The 25,611-nt window shown below is 43.3% G+C and overlaps 1 protein-coding gene across 1 annotated transcript in view; it reads left to right on the top strand.

The window, feature by feature from the left end:
- Positions 1-856: 856 nt before the first annotated feature.
- The window catches only part of ppfia2 (PTPRF interacting protein alpha 2), a gene marked incomplete at both ends in the record, with an annotated part of 259,369 nt that continues 234,614 nt past the window's right edge, over positions 857-25,611 (top strand). The window contains one exon of the mRNA XM_080754745.1: positions 857-1,105. Within this exon, the coding sequence (XP_080610871.1) occupies positions 857-1,105 (249 nt within the window). The remainder of the gene's footprint in view (positions 1,106-25,611) is intronic.

Genomic DNA, 25,611 nt, shown 5'->3' with positions numbered 1-25,611 from the left:
AAAGGGTTAATACCATGGCGCCGTTGACGGTGAGGACTGTGAATCTTACTGTATATACAGTAAAGATATTATTACTTACTTAATGTCGCTCCGGTCCCGCCCCCATCGGTAATGTCGGCGATTTGTTTACAACGCACGTTGGGCGTGCACACGAAGTGAAGCTCCTCAATGTTAAGTCAATGGAGAGGCCCATAAAGAAACTTCATTTAAACAAAATAGCCATTTTGAGACATTTTGCAGCAGATCTAAATGTAAACAAGGCACAAGGCAGGGCGCAGCCATGTTTCCCTTCTGGACCCACACTGTCATGTGACTAGATGACGTAATCGTTGCCGTCAAGTGATAATCCAAAAAAACAAAAACAACCCCCTTCCAGCCCTTCAAAATAATAGCGGCGGCCTATGGAGGAAACGGCGTGGCACCGAGGCACCAAGCAACCTTCAGATTAAGAGGCACTAATTGTGTTAAAAAGTGTCTGTCTAAATATGTCTTTTTAGACACAATAAGCCAGCAGTTTCTTTATTGCTATTTACAGTAACACTCCTAGCCCCCATAAGTCACATCCAACCATGAAAGGTTGCGTTGTAGCTTGGGAAATTATGGGCTTATTCTGTGTAAAATTACATATTTAGCCACTTGTACGCATGCCCCCAACGACTGAAATAAGAATCTCTAAAACAATAGAAAGAAGTAAATGAAATAATTTTAACACTAATCTTTTATATTCTTTAATTACAATCTAAAATATTAACCCTTGTTTTAAAAAACTTAAGTTGTCCTTTAAGTAAAAAAAAATATATTACGTTTCTCGCCACTGACTCTCCCCGCCTTCCTTGTCCCCAACAGAGCAGGCAGGATGATGTGCGAGGTGATGCCCACCATCAGCGAGGACACGGCGCTGAGCCAGCGCGGCTCGCAGAGCAGCGCCTCGGACCCGGACTCCCACTTTGAGCAGCTGATGGTGAACATGCTGGACGAGCGCGACCGCCTCCTGGACACGCTGCGGGAGACCCAGGAGAGCCTGTCCGTGTCCCAGCTCAACCTGCAGGACGTCATCTACGACCGCGACTCGCTACAGCGCCAGCTCACCTCCGCCCTGCCACAGGTAATTGCATGGACTTTCAGCATGAATCCACAATTAACGGGTTGCGTGTCTTCTCTTAGAGGCAATGGCATCTGGCACGATGATTGGTTTCATTGTCGTAAAGCCCAAACCACACCTATGCGTAATGTAATGGGTAGCGCAGGTGTTTTTAGGGATATAGCGGGTCCCCAAAATAGCAACTCCTGCGTGGGATTACCCCTTCCTAAATACTAAACCCCCAAACTTCCCCAATTTTCATGATTTTTCAAAAATAACCCTTTCAGTAGTTAAAGCACAAAATAATGCGTAATAATGCGTTCCCAGTCTAAATGGGTTAAACCCCCTCCCCCTATGAAGAATATTCATGGGGGCCCCTCAGTGAATCGTTGCACCCAGGGCCCATTTGGTGCGACACCCCTGGCTGTTGTTATAGTTTCATCTAAGTTGGTTGGAGCTTGAGTGGAGGTGTGGGTGAGGGCGAACAAATGTGTGCATTCCTCCTATTTCAAACCTGCAGTGTATTTGAAGATCCCTGAACCCACAGTACCTAAGTTGTAATTGATTACTCCGGATCGATCGATTCCTGCCGTCGTATGTATGTATCATTAGACATTTGATTGCTACAAGGGCCTATTCGCTGCGTTATGATTATGAACTGACTTCGCCAATCGATACATACTGCAAGTTAGGCACCTTCACATGGCCCAATCCTTAAATCATGTTATACTTGAATACGCTTAACATTATCATGCAACGCGTTTCTGTGCCTTCCAGTGATGCGACAGGACGAGTTCTTATGTGCAATAGTGCAGTGTTGTTTGTTGTACTGCTCTGCTGTTCCTATGAGCTGTTGCCTTTCAACCGTTCTGCATGTTTGAGGTGTCCTGATAATAATAATCTTTATTGTCCCCAAAGGGAAATTTTGTCTTCACAGTCTGTTCAAACAAGAAACAACACATAACCATATAACAACACAAACATATCACATAGATAGATCATCAGTACCCCACTATACACAGAAAAACCCTCTTAGCGACGGGGGCGATTGTTTAGCAGATTGTTAAGTGCAGCAATGGCTGAGGGGACAAAACTCCTTTTAAACCGGACTTTGTGCCACGCCAAGGTTCTGTATCTTCGCCCTGATGGCATTAGGTCGAAGTGGCTATGCAGAGGATGGTCAGTGTCACTTGTTATTGAGAGTGCTAAGCGTGTAATGGCCTTATTGTTCATATCAGCAAGTGTGGGTGTGGGAAGTCCGATGATCTTGGAAGCAATACGGGTGATACTGTTGTTTGTTTCTGTTTGGCATGGACAGTATGGTGAAAAAACATGCAGAGCAGTACAACAGAACAGAACAGTCCTTTAATACAGTATGTGACAAAGTAGCAGCCATTTAAATGCATTCATTTGATGTACAGTCAGTCAGTTAGTCAGCCATGTGATGATTTATATTTATGGTTTATGTGTAGTTAGCAGTCTCTGTGAGACATAGTGAAATGGAATTTCTCTTTTAAAGATGTGCATTAATGAGTGCATTGCTTAGTGATGTTGTCGATGTGTGTGTGTGGGGGGGAGGGGGGAAGGGTAATTGCATGATAATTCCCACTGTAAACAGAGATTAGCACATTCTGAAAGTGTGTCAGTAATTCTAGTCACAAGTTTTCCCCGCTTGCGGCAGACTCCAGAGGTTTGTTGGTGGAAGAGAAGGGAAGAGTTTGCGCAGTTGTGTGTGTGCTTTTAGAGACATGGGCGCATGGTGTTAGCTCCCATTCTTTCTTAAAAGGCCTTTGGGGATGACCTTTTACCAATTATAGAGGGTTTAAGTGGTACCGGATATGCAGCTCGGGAAATAAAGGGTGAATTGATCCCAGTGCATGATGTAGGACGATATCACGATAAATTAAATCTCCACGATACAATTATCGTGAGTGTTTTTTTTCACGATAATATCACGTATCGTCCCATCCCTACTACAGAGATAACACTGTGGTTCAGAATACAAGACAGTGCAAGGATTCATGCAAATTGAAGCGCTACAAAATACCCCAAATATCACGCCATTCTCCAGGCTATATTTCTATTGAGCAGAAAATGCGAGGCCCCTCCCCCCACATCTGAATGCATACCGTAGCTGCTGGCCAGTTCACCACAGGCATACATGTATATCACTGTGTATATCTATAGCAGGGGTAGGCAACCTTAGGCACGGGTGCCAACATTGGCACAGGGGAGGGTGATCACCGGCACACTGGCATACGTTTGAGAGAGAGGATTTTTATTTTAAAAACAAATCTTTTTTTAAACATGGTCAATTAAATGAAGTTAGCTAATTACATCTTGCACAAAATTCTACATTCATTAAAACTCTGAACTCTGACTGGGGAGGGAGTCGGGGAGATAGGTGGATTATTGCTCTGAGTCTAATGATCGTTATAACAATGTCCTGCCAATCAAAATATGTCAAAATATTTGTCATTAAAAAATGTAAACGTGGTCAATTAAATGAAGTTAGCTAATTTATAGCAAATTACATCTTGTAGATAATTCTACATTCATTAAAACTCTGAGCTCTGACTGGGGAGAGAATCGGGGAGATGGATTATTGCTCTGGGTCTAATGATCCTTATAACAATGTCCTGCCATTCAAAATATGACAAAATATTTGTCATTAAAATGTATGTTGACATGGCATACTGACACTCTAGAAAATAATAACGTGGCACTTCATTTCAAAAAGGTTGCTGACCCCTGATCTATAGCTATAGCACATTGGAGAATTTGAGCTTATATCTTTGCCTCGTGTCTAACAATTCACACCACTTCAGTGATAGAGGATCCGTCCAGGGCAGCCAAGACAAAATAACCTTTCCATTATCAGACGGTTTTGCCAATGTCCACCGTTTGTGAAAGTCTGTCAGCCGTAGTGATGTATTGGTTGTCATTGTATAATGACAGAGCTGACATACTATTCTGCCACGTCTGCTGGCGGCCAGCTGAAATTAGATGTCACTCCTGCAATCGTGATCCTCCCAGCGACGTGCGAGCAGCAAACGATTCAATTAATTAATCTGACAGACAGCGCTTTATTGGCCTACATGGTATCAGCATTACTCTAATGCTTTATGAAGGAGTTTTGTTAGACCTTAGGTAATTATGCAGTGGTACTTAGCAATGGGATGCACATTCTGTTGAATCTGCAGCAGACAAGAGTCATATGGTGCACGCTGTCCCTGTTTTGGGCAAGCCAATTCCTTTTAATGCAGTGATTCCGTCTGTTCCACGCTTCATTCGTTGCTTGCAAGCGATTAGGCTGTAATGTTGTTTGTGTTTGCATGAAACACTTCTCGTAAATCAACTGTTGTTTTATTTTTATTTCAAGTCAACAACCTGATGATCAAAAAAGTAAATCACGTTATCTAGTTCATAAGGAGGTCAATAGATAGCTCCCAGGTCTGTGTGTGTGTGCGTGTGCGTGCGTGTGTGTGTGTGTGTGTGTGTGTGCGTGCGTGTGCACACTGTGCAGACTCAGAGGAAGTGGTGGATAAGCAAATTGAGGCATTTGCGTCGTCTCTCAGAAATGGAAGTGGTCTCATTTAGATGATAAGCAGTGTGTGTGAATGTGCCTTTACTGACATCAGTCCTCTGCCACTGAGGCCTGCAGCACTGGCAGGATCAACCATAGGCCTCACTGCAACCTGCTTTCCTCTCATTCCAGTGGCGTCAGTTCAGAAAAAGCTAAGGTATGGCAACATGACTGGTGTCTTGCACGCGCACAAGTCATGTTGCCATACCTTAGCAACAGGCGTGATACATTTATTTTATTTTAAGAAGTACATTCTCTTTTTCTCCCCCGTTTCTACAGTTTCTAGGGCTGGATATGGCAGCCTGGAACGGTTGTTCAAGTGCAGCTAAACTTGGCATGTTAGTAAACGTGCCACAATTAACAATAATGCATTGCACCTGTGCAGCTGACCTGCGGAACCTGGGAATATACCATTTTGTCAAGATGGGGAGAATAAAAGTGTGGAGAGTATAATTATAATACCTTGTTGAAGTGACCATTTTGTTAAATTTTGCATTTGTAGTTATTTTACTGTAATTTAACAACATAATAACCAGCACAGATAGACAAAGAGACATTCATTTATATTTATATTTAAAAGTAACTTTTATTCTCCCCCCTGGACCCAGGGTACAGCAGCTGCATACCCCTGACGCCCCTGTCTCATTCCCTTCCTTCCACCCTTGCCATGCTTTTTCTCCCCCTTTTCACATTATTCTCCCTCTGTTGTTCCGTCTTGCCGCTGCCTTCTCTCTTAGCATCGCTCTGGCTGCATCTCTCTCTCTCTGTCTCTCTCCCTCCATCAGAGGTCAGGGACTTGCTGGCCATTGGGAAAAGCGGGACAACTCCCGAACGGCCGGTTCATTCCCGGCCTGTCCAGGCCGTCCATTAGGAAAAAAATAAAAATAAAATGTCGGCCTTCGTTCCATTTTGGGGGCTGGGCGGCCAACAAAGTAAATCGTCACTGTTGGACAGAAACCTTATATCTCCAAGTTTCAAATGTATAATTTTTTTCGCAAAGCAAAGCCCTGCTTCATCATACAAGGCCGTTGCACAAAAGTAGTGAAAACAGCAGATCTACAAGCACACAACTTGTAGATTGGCTGTTTTCACTAGTTTAAATCATTTTTTAAATGATAAATACAAAACAAACGGTTTTGGACATACAAGGTTTCCACCCGACAACGACGAAATATAACTCATGTACGATAATTGGCCCACTGGCTTGTCACTATGTTGTCATGATCTGAAATGGCAAATCTTTGAGTAGCAGCAGCGCTATAGAGAGAGATCTCTCCCTATAGCGTGCAATGAGGGCCTCTCCAACTCTTTTTCCCGGGCTGAATCAGGGGCCCAGCACGTCCCTGTCAGAGGTCGTGGCTCCAGTGCTCGTCGTGACACATTCCACCCATCGGAGTGACACTGCCCCCCGCACCCACCCGCCCACCCACCCCTGTCCCCAACCCCCCATTCGACTCTTCCCGACCTGCAGCAGCGCGCTCAGCGATCCGGCAATGCATGCCACTCCCTCCCCCTCCGCTCTCTCACTCTTCCTCCTCACCCCGCTGACACCCCTGCCCTCCATCTCTTGGCTCGGTTCAACCACAACACGACGAATCCCAGTGAAGAAGCAATGGCCAGTGGGTCTGGTCATGGGCGTCACAAGGGGGGGGAAAGTGGGACTGAGTTACTAGTTACTGAGTTACTTCACGGTGGAGGGGCCTGGAATTATTTTTAACTATTGAAAAATAGCAGATATACAAGCTCACAGCGCGGCACCGAGTGCCGCGCTGCAAGCTTGTAGATCTGCTATTTTTGAAAAGTCGTGAAAATGTGTGCAAATCTTTGAATATGTGTATTCTTTAAGCAAACATTTGTAACTCAAATTTTGCTTCTGGGGGGTCCCTGGAACTAAATACTTTGAGATGGGGGTCCGTGGCCAAATACATATAATTTTGGGGGTCCTTCACATGAAAAGGTTTGATCACCACTGACATAGAAACATAGGTTTTTCGAAAAACCTTAGAAGGATTTGAAACATTCAAAGACAAATGTTTTCACGATTTTTCAAAAATAGCAGTTCTACAAGCTCGCAGCGCAGCACTCGGTGCCGCGCTGTGAGCTTGTATATCTGCTATTTTTCAATAGTTAAACTACCCAGGGCCCAGAATTTGGTGCAACACCTCTGGGTCTGGTGTCAGTGGCCCGTACCCGCCTTGCCACCCCCTTACACCCCAAGAACCCTCTGGCTTAGCTGATGTACTTACTGTACTATACACAAGGGCCTTTGGCAGGCATTGCCTTACAGAACCACTATAAAACTAGTGAGCCTTCCAAAAGGATTCAACTCATGCTGGCATCAGGCTCTGGCTCACAGACCCTCTTCAGTCTCAGGTTTTTCTCTGTCATTGACAGCCCAACGAGGGTAACTTTCTCATTTAGTGACAGCCCAATGAGAGCGAAAGGGTAGCCATTGTGGCTTTTTGTTTTCGTTTCTCCAACCTGTAGAACACTGGTTGCTAAATGTAGGGACCCAGCGGTCCTTGAGGGGGTCCCCAGCTAAATGTTAGGCAGGGAGGGAGGGAGGCAGGGAGGCAGGCAGGGAGGCAGGTGATGTTCTCAGCTGTGTGTTACTGTTATCGGAAGGCCCTGGGGGCCACAAAAGCCTTCCTGCCTGTGCTGTTCATTTGCTGTTGCCAAACATGGCCCTCGTTAAGACACTGCATCCAACCACTGCACCCAGCATCAGCATCTGAGCCCTCTGCTCTCAGACGCTGACTGTAAACCCTCTAACGCTGCTCTCTCTCGCGCGCGCACTCTCGTGCTTTGTCATTCACTTTCTCCTCTCTCTACCCTCCTTTCATCTGCCTGCATAAAGAATAAAGCAATCATTGTTGTTCATGCTCAACTTTTGGCTCTACCTAGTTACTTTACACCAGTGGTTCTCAACCTGTGGGTTGGGACCCCCAGGGGGGTCCCCAAAATATTTTGGGGGGTCCCCAGGTCATTCACTTAATGTGCAACATTGTTTTCTCACTCAACAGTAAACAAACCAACATAAAGTTTAAGTTTATAGAGGGTATCTACACATTTCTAAAGTGACATCGTAAGGACATTTTAATACCTCTATAACGACAAATTAAACATTGGCCAAATTGTCAAATATTAGAGGCAAGAATTTAGAAAATAGCAGATCTACATGCTCACAACGCCTCGCAACGCGAGAAGTTGTGAGCGTGTAGATCAGCTATTTTCACAATAGAACCATGTTATACAAAAATGTAATTCCTCAAATATTAGTGCTCGACAGGGGTCCCCAGTTAAAATCTGATTATTTTGGAGGTCACAGCCTGAAAAGGTTGAGAAACGCTGCTTTACACCACTGCACACACACGCACACGCGCGCGCCGCGCGCGCACACACATTTCGTAACGAAGGGTAGGCTTGCACTAGATTGCTATACGGAGCAACTGATTGATCGCACGGGCCCTGCTCATTCATGACTGTCAGACCCAGCTTCAGCTGAAAAGCTCAACAAACAAAGAAACAATTCCCCCATTACTTGGGGCATGGATGATCGTGCAGGAAGATATTTGGCCACTGTTTGGTTCTTACATGAAGATTAGTAATTAGAGGCAGCGGTAAAATTATCTGAAGGGTAAGCACAGCTCTCGCTTGATGATGCCCATTAGGATTAGGGACCCATGTGTCTTTAGCGCGCTACTGCTCTTTCAAGTCATTGATCACCCCCCACTGTGCTGATATTATCCCCCTCCTTTCACTTTTTTAAAATTAACCCTACAGTACAAGGCACGGCTATTCATCAAGTGCACAGCCACCAGGTGTGTCCTCCGATTCCTTTTAAAGTGATCCCTGACTAATACGACAAATATGCCTTAATACATTATAATTGTCCTCTATAACTACAATGTAAAATTAAAAACACCTCAATTATTTTATTTATTCTAGAAATAGCTAATCTTTCACTCAATAGGGGAAATGCCCGTCGCAAGTTGATGATGTCATAAATGTCATGTGTGATCTATCCCTATGGAATTTATGGCATGCATGTGAAAATAAAAACAAACTTAATACTTCCTATGGTTAATATGAGCATCAAATCAATATTTCAAATGTGTTTGCGTTTTGTTTTTTTGCACATGCATGCCATAAAAATGACACATGACATTTATAACATCATCAACTTGTGACAGGCATTTCCCCTACTGAGTGAAAGATTAGCTATTTCTAGAAGAAATAAAATATTTAAGGTGTTTTTAATTTTACATTGTAGTTATAGAGGACAATTATAATGTATTAAGACATATTTGTCGTATTAGTCAGGGATCACTTTAAAGCCATGTTGAACTTTGGTAGAAGCTTGGGTTGCGTAGTGTACCTGGGCAAAGTCAAATCTTGATCTTTAATATCTAAATGATCTTTATTAATATTATCTGTTGCATCTGTGCTCCTTGAGAGCTGAACCGTCCGGAACTATTCCATTCATACCAGGGCTCGTTTTTCGTTTTGTTCTGTGGGTTTATGTCCTTAAATTGTGCTATTGAGACCTGTTTCACTACGCAAAGAGTGTGTGCAAAGTGAGTGCGCTGAAGTACAATAACCTAAGCCTGGATCATGTGCTGTTTTGACGGTGCAGGCAGCACTCACGGCCTCCGCAAATGTCAAGTCGTTTCATGGTTATTGCGGTCACAGTGGCTCAAAGGACAGAGCGAACCTCCCGATCAACATAGCCGTGAACTTGCCCTTTTCTTCTGTCGTTGTTTTTCCCTGTTTCTGTTCTACCAGTGGTTACAACATCCAGGCAGTCAGAACCTCTGTGCACCTTGGCACGGGCCACAATTGTGTCATATCGTCACTGTCGGGCAGAAACCTCGTATCTCCAAGTTTCGAATTTGTAAATTTTTTCGCAAAGTAAAGCACTGCTTCATCATACAAGGCCATCGCACAAAAGTAGTGAAAACGGCTGATCTACAAGCACACAACGCCTCGCGGCGCGAGGCGTTGTGTGCATGTAGAACGGCTGTTTACACTAGATTAAATCATTTTAAAAATGATAAATACAAAACAAACGGTTTTGGCGGTACAAGGTTTCCACCCGACAACGACAATATACAGTAGTTGCAAATGCTGCATGCTGCACGTATTGTGCTTAAGCGGGTTGGAGGAGACGGAAGGAAAGGAAAATCCCTCGGCTCATCTTTCTTGTTTTTGTTTGTCCCCCCCCACCACACACACACACACACACACACACACACACACACACACACACACACACACACACACACACACACACACACACACACACACACACACACACACACACACACACACGCCCCTCCACCTCCCATCCTCCAGTGTCTTTGTTGTTTAGACAAGAGGCCCTGTGGGCTCCAGCAGCAGTCAGGCAGTCAGCTGGTCTCCTCTGGCAGAGCAGCACATGATTTGCCATGATTACCGTTATTGTTTGTGCCCCAGTTCATGCCGCCCCGCGGGCTAGATTCGCGGTTGATGCGTGGCAGACAGAAGGAGGTGGGCTTCTACAAAGACAAGCAGGAGTAGGGCCGCACCAGCGCGCCATGGTAATGACAGGCTTGTTTTCCCCATGTTGACAAGCCTCTCGGTACCAAGCCTTATACTATGTTGTACAGTGAATAGTGAAAATAGCCGATCTGCAAGCCCCCAACGTGTCGCAATTCGACATGCTGTGAGCTTTTTAATATTTTTCGAATTAGTTTCTTTTCTTATTATCAGCTACAGTATAATGACATCCCTAAATCAGGGATGCCAGGCTTAAGGGTCGTTCCCACCAGGCAAGATAAAGATAACAAATATTGTTCTCAGTTGAAGTGCATGGTAGTGTCCACACTGGACGCTACCATCCACTCCCATCCACTTCAATTATAAACTAGAAGCAGTGCTCTTCCGAGCACAGGTCTCCACCAGGCCAGGCGTCCTGGTGGTGCTATAATAGGCCAATGTAAAAAGGGTGGCATGTCTTCTTCACCAATCTTAGACCTTTCATGGCGCCACCATGAGGCTGATTTGAACATTTTGTAGTGTAATTTCTTCCTTGGCCTTTTGCGAATGTGCGTGGACAATTTCATTACAATTGCACGCTGTGTTCATGATTTGAGGCATTTTGTTCGAAACGGATCCTGCAAAGTTTGGAGGCCAATCTTAGCCAATCAGGATGGAATATTTAATATGATCCGTCTTGATCATATGACTGTAGAGATACTGTGTACTGATTTGTGTTAATTTTGGGTAAAATCTGAAGGAGTAATATCCAAAAATATGTCTTACATAAGTCGGCCTCCTGGTGGCGCTATAAAAGGCTGATGTGAAAAATGCAAGGAAAGGGTTTTTTATTGGCCTATAGAGCATCGCAGTTGAAGCCCCACCCCGTCCTCACTCTGGTGTCGGAAGCGTTTTCCGCATTCATTTCTTCCATAGACATTTCATAAAGTATTTATTTAAACATTTTTAAGCCTTGGACAAAGCCACCTCGGCTGGAGAGGGATCATGTCAATATTCACATTTTTTTGAATGCAAAGATTAATTAGAAAGCTGAAAAAAGGGCAGGGTACAAGACTGTGTACATCATTATTTTTAAAATTGCGGAAACTACACTCCCAGAATGCATTGCGAATGTTGTTGTTGTTTCCTGAAATAAAGCCCTTAAATCACGCTCAGTTTAGTTATCCAGGCCAGCATATGGCCTGAAATGTAGTGATTGTCATCTCTGTGGACGCTCTTATCGTCATCCTTAACATAGTGCATCATATTTGTAAAAGAAAGACGATCGCTCACGGAGTTCTGCTGACGTGCAATAATCCGCCGGGAAGACAGGGGGCAGTAGCTACTTCCGCGGTAACCGCAAGATACATGAAAGAAGAAGAAGCTAGACCAATCACAGACGTCGATTTCACCGGATGTACATGTTTAGCAGTATGGGAAATGCAGTTCTTCTCCGTGTGATCTTGATTAAAACGTGTTTTTACTAAAACTAGAGTGATTGCATACATACTCGGGGGTTCTACAGGAGCATATAGAACCATTTTACAACCACCAGCCTAGTGGTAAGTGTACATTGAATTGCTACGACTTTGTGGCTGATAATGAAAAACGCTATGGTGAAAATGAATGGGTTGTTTACTTCCGACACCGCACTGCGATGCTCTATAGGGAGTGCGCTTACAAAGTTTGAAACTGATCGAAACTGAATTGGCATCCAGGGAGTGTGTGTGCTCATTTTGGCAGCGACCGGGCCAACGGCGCCAGAGATTAGCTGGTAACAAACTCGGAGGACGGACGCACGCACGGACGGACAGGGGCGAAAACATACTCTCCCCCTGCCTTCGGCTGGTGGATACAAATATATTTTTTATCTTTATCTTGCCCGGTGGGAATGACCCTTTAATGTGGTTTAAACCCTATACTTTTAGCGTTTACAGGCAGTAGGTCTGCATTCCTCCAGCTGTGAGAATTTACTTGAAAAGACTTGAATTCACTGTAGAATGTCATACATTCATTATCCACATCAGTTACCTTGGAAAATGGAAAGGTCATTTATCCAAGGCCCTCTGTCCACAGTCATCATTCGTCCTTTTGTATCCTTGCTCACAATTTTAGCGCAGTTTCACATTGATTCCATATTGACTTACAAAACCAAGTCCACTTTTCTCTTGTTTTTACACTCAATTTCTCCACCCAAAGACAAGTGTTTACTCCCATTCCATCCTTTTTTTCCCCCTCCATCCCATTTCCATCTCCCTTTAATCTTGCCCAGATTGACGGAAGCAGGGGCCGGGCTTTTGGCAGACGCAGTGCTCATCGAGTGTCTATAATGGCTCTGTCAGAGATGCTTGATCAATACCCTTGAAAGATTAAGCTCTGATTAGGGAGACAGGTCCACCCCTCCCCTGAATGAAACATTGATGCCAGACCAGGCGCTCTGTCTAGGAAGCGCTGGATTCTTCTCAACTCAATCGTTTGTTGTTGGTGGTAGGGCATTCACGAATAGTGATTTTTAGTATTCGAATTATTCGACCGCAAAGTATTCGAATATTCGACAGGACTGGCCAAACTGTCAAATATTAAGTAAGCAAGAGGCGAACATTGTGAAAATAGGCGATCTACATGCTCACAACGCCTCGCGTTGCAAGGCGTTGTGAGCATGTAGATCGGCCATTTTCACAATGTTTATTCACGATATTCCTGGCCCCGCCCCCGGCTTCCTGTTCATATCCTGAAAGAAAATAAAAAACATCATTTGGTTTCCTGTGTCCTTGCATTAAAGTGTCAGTAGAGGCGCTCTGGGCTCTTGGCTCTGAATGAACCGGTGTTGCCATGTCTGCTTATAATAAGCAATTGGTGTCGTTGTTTATTGGGCTTACTTTCTAATATTTTTTAAACCAGTGGTTCCCAAATCTTTTCATATCAAGGACCCCAGATTAACAGATTTGTCCACAGTCGCAGACCCCCATCTGAAAATATGTGGTGCCAGGGACCGCCACACAGATTTGTGTTGTTAAAATGTTTCAAAAATATTCAAATTATTTTCGTTTTTTCTTTCCTCTATATTTTTTTAAATAGCAAATATACAAGCTCACAATGTGTCACAATGTGACACATTGTGAGCTTGCTGATCTGCTATTTTCAAATGTAAATGTAAAGTAGTAAAACTGAACCTAGTTAATTCTATTGGGCTTATTATTCATAGACCTGGCCGCTTGTCTCTGGCAATATCTGGCAACAGACAATTCCCTGTCACTTCCTTGGGATCTCTTGTTCTTCGACTTGGGAGGAAGTGAAAAGATGTTTAAAAATGCTCCAGCGCCCTCTGTAAAAGGAAAATGGCAGCCTCCATAGAATGGCCAGGAATATCGTGAATACCTACAATTCCAAATTCTTGTCAGGGTGGGGGTCCCCAGTTCAAATATGTTTATTTTGGGGGTCATGGCCTAAAAAGGTTTGAGAATCCCTGGTATAGAGCATTAACAAATTCATCCACCAGGGTGAGCGACGGACTTCGCTCAGGGCCCCGCATTTCTCCCAGTCGGCCCTGTGTCCTAGTTGGTGGTGGTGATGGTGGCGGCAGTGAGCGGGAGGTGTTTGCGAGAGGGGTGGACAGGGAAATGTGTTGGTGGTTCCGATCAGACGTGTCATGGTGAGGAGTCACCACAGAAGGATCTCCCGCAGATGTAATTATCTCTGTGATGATGAGCAACGTGCGTGCGTGCGTGCGTGTACAGTATGTTCATGCATGGGTGGGTGGAGATTGTTTGTGCGGATAGAACTTTCGGCATGACACAGACCCTGGGGCTAAAAATACAGAAATTCTCAAGTCTTTTAGTTCACTCACACACATATGCACGAGCACACATACAGTACAGTACACTCATTGCTCGCTCTACCCGAGCGAATTAGAGAACGTGTCCCTGGAGAGCACACTTAAGTGAACAGAGTAAAATGAGGTTATGACCGATACTTAGTGCTACATACAGCAGTGACCTGGAAATCTTCCATCCAAGAGCTACAACGTGTGTTTACTTTGCCTTTGCCACTGAGCATCTTTTTTCCCCCAACTGGCTGTCCCATGGTATTCCAATAGGGGACTGTCTTGTGTCTTTCAAATCGCAAACCTTGTATCTCCAAGTTGAAAATGTGTATGTTTTTGAGCGGTGGTCTCGCCGCTCCTGTGTTTGGCTTTCGCTATCTGTGGCTGGCTGGCTGGCTGGCCGTGTCTGTAGCCTGCCATTATACCTCTCCTGATCACACACACTGACCCCACACACACACACACACACACACACACACACACACACACACACACACACACACACACACACACACACACACACACACACCACAGCATGACACAGCAAGGGGTCAATCGGTTAGGGGACCAGACACACACACACACACACACACACACACACACACACACACACACACACACACACACACACACACACACACACACACACACACACACACACACACATAGAAATTTCACTAGCCCTTTAGATCATTTTAAGGTATTTGTACTTGAGTATTTCCAATAGTTTTACTTCTACTACATATGCCTCAACCCCTGCATGTACCTCAAGGTTCACAGGCCACCACCGCTCAGTTCACAAAGGTGTGATTTTTTATGTAAAGTAAAGCCCTGCTTCACCATACAAGACTGACACACTAGACTAGTGAAAATAGCAGATCTAATGTACAAGCACACAACGCCTTGCGAGGCGTCGTCTATTTTCACTGTGTTAAATCGTTTTTAAATGGATAAATACAAAAGGACAGTTTTGGACATGCAAGGTTTCCCCCCGTCAACAATGAAATAATGCTTGGTTACAATATCAGTCCACAGTGGAATCAAAATGGAAAATAAGGCCTACTATTCTGAAATGAGACTTGACCGACTTTCAACCCTGACCGCTGTGCCATTTGTACGCTAACCTATATATGAACTCTGAACAACAGGCGCTAATTCGTCTCCATTCGGCCAGCAGTTGCAGATGGACAACTCCACTTTACTTGAGGTTTCTTGCACAAACTCACGAGACTCGGATGACATTTGGGTTGGTATTTTTGACCGCACGGCTGGCCCCCATTAATGGATACCTTTTAGCTTCTGAATGGTCCACTTGGAAGCCATAAATAGAGAGTGATCTCACTGGCACTCTGTGCTGGCTCAGACACTTGCTCAAGGACTCCTAACAAAGCAGTGGTGGAAAAAGTACTCACATTTTGTTGCGACCATAGGTCGCAGTTTAGTATGTGAACGGTCACTGCTTGACCGTATCTCTGTCTATAACGCCTGACATTGTGGTTCCCCTGACACATCACTCTGACATCACATGTGACATCACAGTGATGTCAGATACTCAGAGCAGGGATCTCCATATATGGGCATAAAAACAGGTGACATCACTGTGATGTCAGCTACTCAGAGCAGAGATCTCCATATATGGGCATAAAAGGGAATTTGTGATGTCAGCTACTCAGCAGGGATCTCCATATATGGGATTAAAACGGATTTTGTGATGGCAGATACTCAGAGCAGGGATCTCCATATATGGGCATAAAAGGGATTCATGGCCAAGACAGACGGTGCAACCTCGCCCTTTAGGGCGAGGTCACCCTTAGGCGTCTTACTGGTACTAAGTAAATACTGCATACTATCAATAATGCAATGTAGAACTCTGTTACAAGTAAATGTCCGGAATTCAAAATGTACTTGAATAAATGTACAAAAGTATTGGCATCGAAATAGAAAAGTACAAAATGTTTGATAATAGCAGATCTACAAGCTCACAACGCGTCGCAATGCTCCCCTCCCACAACTGGCTGGCTTTCTCTGAACTTTGGAACATGCAAGATTCATCTGATCCTTAAAGCTATACTGTGTAAGTTGCTCAACTAGTGGTCAGTAGCGTTATAGCAAACCGCGGTCGCGTCTGCTTTTTTCGGCCGTTTTTCGCCGCGGACCGGGCCTTCAGACCACCGCGTCCGCCTCGCCTCGCCGAGACCTATCCATAGAGGTCTTTCGTGTCCCTCTACGAGCCTCGGTTGGGGAGCTACATGCTAAACTCCCAGCCCAGTGTAAACACTGCAGTGTACTTCCTGAAAAGCTCGGCAGTGTATGATCTGGGCTTTGATTGGCCGGTAGGGAGACACGTGTAAAGAATGATGCATATGACCTAATTTTGCCAGGAAAAATAGCCCCGGTCACGGCCACCAGGGCTCAGTAGAACACATATAAAGAAAAGGCTTTGGGAGCTGAAATGAACAGAGTGGGTGTTCTAAAACTTTAGCGATTTAATAATTAGGACAATTTTAAGATTTGTTTTATTAAAAAAGTTACATGGTATAGCTTTAAGTATAATGCCACTTATTGAAATGAAATTACGGTATATTAGAGAATATAGTGCATTTTTTGTAGAGAATCCAAAGTTGTGTGTGTGGTGGTGATGGTCTCAGATCTGAATTATATTATTGTTAACATTAAAATTAAAACAAGAGCAAACAGGCTGGTAGACAGCTAGCTCTGTGGGATGTCTTCCAAAAGAAGAAAGCTGGTGAGAGATACAGTGCAGTAATTAGTGTGTGGGGGGTTTCAGTGATTCTTTGCAATTAGCCTACTTTTTTTTCTGACTGAACAGTCAGGTCAAAGATCTATCAGTGTATAATGCAACAACAAATGGCAAGATATCGAGACATGAGGACTTAATTGATACAGCGGGCAGTGGACGTCAAAATGAGTTTTGTTAAGTACATCATTGATGACTGCTTTTGTATGCTGGTAAAAGTACTCCTACAGCTAAAACAAATGCGAAACCCCCCGACTCTTGTGTGTTTTCCACAAGACAACAGACTATCAGGACTTCATATGGGAATGCCCATAAATGGAGGAAGACAGCCCATACAGGGATCTCCATGTATGGGCATAAAAGGGATTGTATGTATGATGTCAGATGTGATAGAAGTGGCCAAGACATGGGCCGGCCAAGACAAGCGACCTCGCCCTTTAGGGCGAGGTCACCCTGAGCGTCTTACTAGTATAGAATACTGTATAATAGCATTGGACTAATGGACTTCAAAAATAAATTATATGAGGGGTATTAGCATTATTGCAGTAGTAGGAGGAGGAGTGTTTGCTGTAGCAACAGTAATAGTTCATGCAATTGTTGTCATAGGAGTTAGCCAATGAAGACTACTAACTACTGTATACAATAAGTCAGTGATATAAACTGTGTTTGGAAGATGGGCAATTCAGTGAGTCTGTGTGAGCAGATGTCCCTGCTTCCCCGAGCTAACTCCCAGGCCACATATGCATTCACTTAAATGAACTTCAAACTGACATCGGAGCTTTTTATAGCAACAACCAAGAACCTATAGTATCTTACCTACGTATTACAATGTATTACAATGTGGTGTACAGCAGTGGTTGGTTTCCAAACTTTTTAGCTCAAGACCCAAAAGAGAGATTAGACGTTTGCCCGGGACCCAAACTAGTGAAAATAGCCGATCTACAAGCTCACAATGCGTCGCTTCGTTGTGAGCTTGTAGATTGGCTATTTTCACAACTTTTGTAATATTTGTTTTCTAATTTAGAGAATTTCTTGGATTTTCCTTTTATTTCTTAATGTAATACTGAAAAAGATCTTTGAACTTTATTATACCTCTCCTGATCACACACACAGACCACACACACACACACACACACACACACACACACACACACACACACACACACACTCACACACACACACACACACACACACACACACACACACACACACACCACAGCATGACACAGCAAGGGGTCAATCGGTCAGGGGACCAGACACACACACACACACACACACACACACACACACACACACACACACACACACACACACACACACACACACACATAGAAATTTCACTAGCCCTTTAGATCATTTTAAGGTATTTGTACTTGAGTATTTCCAATAGTTTTACTTCTACTACATATGCCTCAACCCCTGCATGTACCTCAAGGTTCACAGGCCACCACCGCTCAGTTCACAAAGGTGTGATTTTTTATGTAAAGTAAAGCCCTGCTTCACCATACAAGACTGACACACTAGACTAGTGAAAATAGCAGATCTAATGTACAAGCACACAACGCCTTGCGAGGCGTCGTCTTTTTTCACTGTGTTAAATCGTTTTTAAATGGATAAATACAAAAGGACAGTTTTGGACATGCAAGGTTTCCCCCCGTCAACAATGAAATAATGCTTGGTTACAATATCAGTCCACAGTGGAATCAAAATGGAAAATAAGGCCTACTATTCTGAAATGAGACTTGACCGACTTTCAACCCTGACCGCTGTGCCATTTGTACGCTAACCTATATATGAACTCTGAACAACAGGCGCTAATTCGTCTCCATTCGGCCAGCAGTTGCAGATGGACAACTCCACTTTACTTGAGGTTTCTTGCACAAACTCACGAGACTCGGATGACATTTGGGTTGGTATTTTTGACCGCACGGCTGGCCCCCATTAATGGATACCTTTTAGCTTCTGAATGGTCCACTTGGAAGCCATAAATAGAGAGTGATCTCACTGGCACTCTGTGCTGGCTCAGACACTTGCTCAAGGACTCCTAACAAAGCAGTGGTGGAAAAAGTACTCACATTTTGTTGCGACCATAGGTCGCAGTTTAGTATGTGAACGGTCACTGCTTGACCGTATCTCTGTCTATAACGCCTGACATTGTGGTTCCCCTGACACATCACTCTGACATCACAGTGATGTCAGATACTCAGAGCAGGGATCTCCATATATGGGCATAAAAACAGGTGACATCACTGTGATGTCAGCTACTCAGAGCAGAGATCTCCATATATGGGCATAAAAGGGAATTTGTGATGTCAGCTACTCAGCAGGGATCTCCATATATGGGATTAAAATGGATTTTGTGATGGCAGATACTCAGAGCAGGGATCTCCATATATGGGCATAAAAGGGATTCATGGCCAAGACAGATGGTGCAACCTCGCCCTTTAGGGCGAGGTCACCCTTAGGCGTCTTACTGGTACTAAGTAAATACTGCATACTATCAATAATGCAATGTAGAACTCTGTTACAAGTAAATGTCCGGAATTCAAAATGTACTTGAATAAATGTACAAAAGTATTGGCATCGAAATAGTAAAAGTACAAAATGTTTGATAATAGCAGATCTACAAGCTCACAACGCGTCGCAATGCTCCCCTCCCACAACTGGCTGGCTTTCTCTGAACTTTGGAACATGCAAGATTCATCTGATCCTTAAGTATAATGCCACTTATTGAAATGAAATTACGGTATATTAGAGAATATAGTGCATTTTTTGTAGAGAATCCAAAGATGTGTGTGTGGTGGTGATGGTCTCAGATCTGAATTATATTATTGTTAACATTAAAATGAAAACAAGAGCAAACAGGCTGGTAGACAGCTAGCTCTGTGGGATGTCTTCCAAAAGAAGAAAGCTGGTGAGAGATACAGTGCAGTAATTAGTGTGTGGGGGGTTTCAGTGATTCTTTGCAATTAGCCTACTTTTTTTCTGCCCTCCATGTATGGGCATAAAAGGGATTGTATGATGTCAGATGTGATAGAAGTCATAGGATTTTCAAGTAACGAATAACTGAGTAAGCATGTTTGGGGTCTCACAGCATATCTCCATATACAGTACATGGATCTCCATATAATATGTGTACCAGGAGTCTCCATATATGGGTAACTGGTCCGATATACTACATCACTGGCCAGACGGCCAAGACATGGGCCGGCCAAGACAAGCGGGCGAGGTCGCTTGTCACCCTGAGCGTCTTACTAGTATAGAATACTGTATAATAGCATTGGACTAATGGACTTCAAAAATAAATTATATGAGGGGTATTAGCATTATTGCAGTAGTAGGAGGAGGAGTGTTTGCTGTAGCAACAGTATAGTTCATGCAATTGTTGTCATAGGAGTTAGCCAATGAAGACTACTATCTACTGTATACAATATGTCAGTGATATAAACTGTGTTTGGAAGATGGGCAATTCAGTGAGCCTGTGTGAGCAGATGTCCCTGCTTCCCCGAGCTAACTCCCAGGCCACATATGCATTCACTTAAATGAACTTCAAACTGACATCGGAGCTTTTTATAGCAACAACCAAGAACCTATAGTATCTTACCTCTATATTACAATGTATTACAATGTGGTGTACAGCAGTGGTTGGTTTCCAAACTTTTTAGTTTGGAAAGTTTCCAAAAAGAGAGATTAGACGTTTGCCCGGGACCCGAGTGAAAATAGCCGATCTACAAGCTCACAATGCGTGGCTTCGTTGTGAGCTTGGCTATTTTCACAACTTTTGTAATATTTGTTTTCTAATTTAGAGAATTTCTTGGATTTTCCTTTTATTTCTTAATGTAATACTGAAAAAAATCTTTGAACTTTGAAATGTAGGACACAAAAAAAGGGACCCAAATGTGTCCACAACCCACAAATTGTCCTGTTTGGGAAACCGTGCAGGTGTACTGTACTTCCCATAATTGCAATGATCTCCTTTCATGCTGTCAGGGCCGCAGCTTCCTGTATGTGACAGGAATGTATTGGTCCCCTGATGAGAGCCCATATCCAGCCTAGCTCTGTGTGACTCAGGTGTCCTGTCGTCCAGCTGTCACACACACACCTCCCCCCAACAGCGTGTATCACAGTGCACCACTTTATAATGTCACTCCTGATCACATGTCCAATGTCACTTAATATGGAGTGATGGCCTAGGTCTGAGCACGTATAGGCTGTAGGCTATAGGTAGTTGTTGGCAGTCGTCTTGACTTGATTAATTAAAATGTATATATAGCTGTATTGCCTTATATACACCCACTTTAAGCTACTTTCACATTTGATAAAACATCTCATTTAAGTTTGCTTCTCTATCAGCATTTAGGGGCAAACCTGGATAGCAAGCATTGGTACTGTATTTCGGTTTTAGTTGAAGCATCTGTAATGGGCAGGCTGTCAGTAGTATCAAGTGTTGGCTAACCTAGTAGTTGCATTAAGAAGATTGTGGTTTGACTGTGATAATCACAGTCTGATTGCAGTTCAAAAGAAATCACTCATACCAACTGATTCTACTGTTGTTTTGATGTAAGAGCAGAGTGCAACCATTAACCATCAAGCACATCCTGAAAACTGCTGCCTGGCCAACGTGTATCCCAGGTTTGTACGAGACCAATCAACTAGCATGGCTATTCTCTCTCTCTAAGCTGTAGTTCTCAATACCCTTCATAACCATTGTGAGGCCCCTGGAGGCAATCCGTCTTGCTGTCCAGTGTATTTATTTTTGCTCTGAACAGTCATCAATGAAATGGGCCCGAAGCTTTGCGGGAAATGTCTCCACTGTTGTATGGATAATACTTCCTGCTCCAGTCAACAGCTGAAAACAGTAGCATTTTGCATGGGGCATCAACAGCCTAAGGAGACCCAGCTCAGGAAAACCTTCATTTGATGTAGTTTGTTCACATCTACTGTTATATTAAATACAGTAGACTGATGTGTCGGTTTGGCCGGTATATTATTTGACTTTTTGTTGCAATTATGCAGGCAATTGTGTCCAGATCTTTTATATACAGTATATAAACTAGACCAGGTCACCTGGTCGTGCCAGACCCGCAATGAAAACTAGTATGGCACTGAACTAACACATGAACACACAGGATTTTATAGTCTCAGCAACAAAGCGTAGTGAGCTTGTAGATCGGCTGTTTTCACTAGTATGGCACTGAACTAACACATGAACACACAGGATTGTATAGGCTGAGCAGCTGGAAATGTTTGTGAGCTTGTAGATGGGCTGAGGAATTTATAGTGTCAGCAGCTCGTCAGCCAACTCAACTCAGCTGGTCCTGTACAGGTGACGGCACTCAAGGCAATCAGCCCAGCAAGGGAAGGGAGGGGCAGATGAGCAGGCACACTGAGGAAAAAAGGGACAGGCACACTGAGGAAAAGAGGGACCGACAGACCGACAGACCGACCGACAGACCGACAAAGCCTTATGTAGGCCGACCCCCTGGGTCTGGCAAAAAGAAAAGGCAGATCTTCAACCTCACATTGCTTCACAATTCGACAAGTGTAGGTTGGCTATTTTTGGCTTAAAAGGATCCCTGGCAAATAATCCAAATATGCCTTAATATATTATAATTCCCCTCTATAACTAAAATGTTTTTTTTTTTTTTTTTTTTTTTTTTTTGAAATAATTCATTTTTTACCCATCGCAAGTTGATGATGACATTTGTCCATGTGCAGTCTAACCCTATGGAACCTATGGAATGCATGTGAAATCTTTTTTATCTGATGCTCATATTAACCTTAGGAAGTATTGCTTTTTGTTTTACATAAATTCACCCCCCCAGTTTGTCCGCGGCTAATGAATTTCACATCAGCGCCTCCTCTATACAGCAAAGAAACACATTCACAAGGCGTTCACGACGGCTTTGTGATGGCAATGCACTGCAGCACTTGCAAAACTAAATACATTTATAGAGCACGCCACTAACTGAATTAGTTACTCAGCCGCAGACAGTATTGCAAAGTGATTCCACTGTTTCCAACAAAGAAACGTTTGACTAAGTCCATTCTGGGGTCATGTGAGAATCACAGGTCTCAAGCTGTATGGAACTGTCTCCAATGATTGATAGCCTGAGGGTTCACTGGAATTCTATTGAATCATTTTCTAGATAGTCCATACATCTACATATTGTTTGAATCCATACAGAATATAGGTCATGGCAAGCGCATTCTAATCTGTAGCCTTTGAATAGTGTAATGCAGCTAATCGCTATCTTGAGGCCAATCAGAGGATCTCTCCTCCATATATGACAGCGCTAGTCATATGTAATATGTTGCTGAATGCACGGATGATCGCAGAACCCCTGGAGTTTCGATTAGCAACCAAGGATGTTACATGTCAGTTCTTTTGTCTATTATTTAAGGGTTTATTTGTATGTATTTCTGCCGGGTTGCCTGGTGATAGATTATAATTGGATTTCTGCGGCTTGGTTTGACAGAACCTGTCTGTGTGTTCGCATTCCTCTAGTGCAGATTGCAAAGAATTTCATACGATTTGATGACTTTGCTCGACTTATGTTTTGACTGGCTGGGGTGTGATGTATCTCAGCGTTTATAGATATTATGGGAGGGTCTTTCATAAGGGTGGACACGGGAAGGGACATGAACGTTTTTCTCTCATTGCCACAGAAGGAATCAATGCTCTCAGACAAGTACTACCAGTCAGTTCCTCTGCATTCCTCCAGATGTCAAATGTCTACCGTATAGCTCATACTATAACAAGTCACATATCATCGATATATTGCATTGTACCATAAAGCTGACAACCACAGTGTGTATACTGTATCCTATTGCACTGGTTCCCAAGCACTGGGTCGGGACCCATTTTTGGGTCGTGGACACATTTTTATGGGTTCCTTAATTTTAGTTTCCTACATTTAGTTTTTAATATTATTTCAAAACATTTTCAAAAAACATTCCCAAAAAAGAGATTTTCATGAATAAAAAAAGAATGCAGTGATTTTCATATGTAATTTCATTAATAAATAAAAGAAAAATTGAAGAAATTCCATAAATTAGAAAACAAATCTTTAAGAAGTAGTGAAAATAGCCGGTCTACAAGCTCACAACGCGGTGCGAAGCGACCTGTTGTGAGCTTGTAGATCTGATGTTTTCACTAGTTTGGGTCCCGGGCAAAAGTCTCGAGCTAAAACGTTTGGGAACCATTGTCCTATAGCACACATGGGCAACATACGGCCCGGGGGCCGGACCCGGCCCTTCGACCATCTCAATACGGCCCTCGGAATCCTTAAGAAAAACAAAATTACCCCCATAGGCCCATACAATTTACATGTTAAAAGGCATTATGTTCTTTTAAGGAAATCAATTGAACGCAAATCCAATTAATTATTAGTAATTAATACGTAGGCCTATGTACCATATTCCATCCGTATGTACTCAAATGTTAAATGTTTATAATGTAACAGTGAAACAGTCTGCCATGGATCCATATTTATAAAAGAATTCATAAGCCTTAAAGACACAACACAAAATAGAATACGATTGTCTGTCGTGTCGATCAAATTCATGCAGTTTTAACTTAATTCAGCACTATGTGTTTCAAGTTTCCATTGTCCAACGTGTGGCCCTTCACTCACTTTATCAAAGTCAGTATGGCCCCCTGGAAAGAGATGTTGCCCACCCCTGTCCTATAGGATGCCCACCAAGCTTCACACATTTGTAATCACTGAGGTTGGTTACAGGAGTGGAGGGCAGCGATCCAGGAGTCCCAAGTTGGTGTCAACTAGACCGCACTCTCGCGTCACATCTATGTATGTTTATGTTGCAAGGGCCGCTGAATGGCCGCACATTCTCTTTATAATATACTTACTTTAGAATGAAACAGCTACAACTGTGACTTTTCAACTGCAACATTTGTCAAAATAATGACCCTGTGGTAGGCCTAATTTATGTGGAAATGAAAAATTGCTCAATTATTGTTTCACAGTTTTACTCTCTGAAATAAACATGAGACAGTGTCCTGAACTTGTGTTCTTGGACTCACCGTCATCAAATATTTGTTTCCAGCGTGTTGTCAGGGAAGCCCTTGAGGCTTTTAAATAAACTCCAGAGTTCTCTTCTGGAATACAATGCTATCTCTTCTTCTTACACTAGCAGCAAGGTTTTATCAGCCACAATGTACCGATCAGGTTCGCCTTGTCAGGTTTGCTCCTTGTTCATGCATTATTTGCTCTGTAAATTTGTGTTTAACTCGAGGCAGGCCGCATTATACTACAGTACAGCTGTTTAGACAGCCATAGAATTATTACTCACTTCAGCTATCTATCGCAGGCAGACAGTCAAAACGGCTGCCTGCATGTATCACCCAGTGGCGTCAACAGGCATGATACATTTATTTTAAGAAGTACATTTTATTCTTTCCCCGTTTCTACGGTTTCTTGGGCTAGATATGGCAGCCTGGAACGGTTGTTCAAGTGCAGCTAAACTTGGCATGTTAGTAAACGTGCCACAATTAACAATAATGGATTGCACCTTTGCACCTGACCTGCGGAACCTGGGAATATACCATTCTGTCAAGATGGGGAGAATAAAAGTGTGGAGAATATAATTAATTATAATACTTTGTCAAAGTGACCATTTTGTAAAATTTTGCATTTGTAGTTATTTTACTGTAATTTAACAACATAATAACCGGCACAGATAGAAAAAGAGACATTCATGGATTTATATTTAAAAGTAACTTTTATTTTCCCCCCTGGACCCAGGTTATGGCAGCTGCATACCCCTGCCATACCCAATTGACGCCCCTGGTATCGCCTCAGCAAAGCTTTGTCTTTGAGACGCAA

This window comes from Nannobrachium achirus (genome assembly GCF_963921795.1).
Source record: "Nannobrachium achirus genome assembly, chromosome: 23".
In the NCBI taxonomy this organism is placed as follows: Eukaryota; Metazoa; Chordata; class Actinopteri; order Myctophiformes; family Myctophidae; genus Nannobrachium; species Nannobrachium achirus.
Note: the sequence above shows the minus strand (reverse complement) of the source record. Positions and strands in the feature narration are given on the sequence as shown.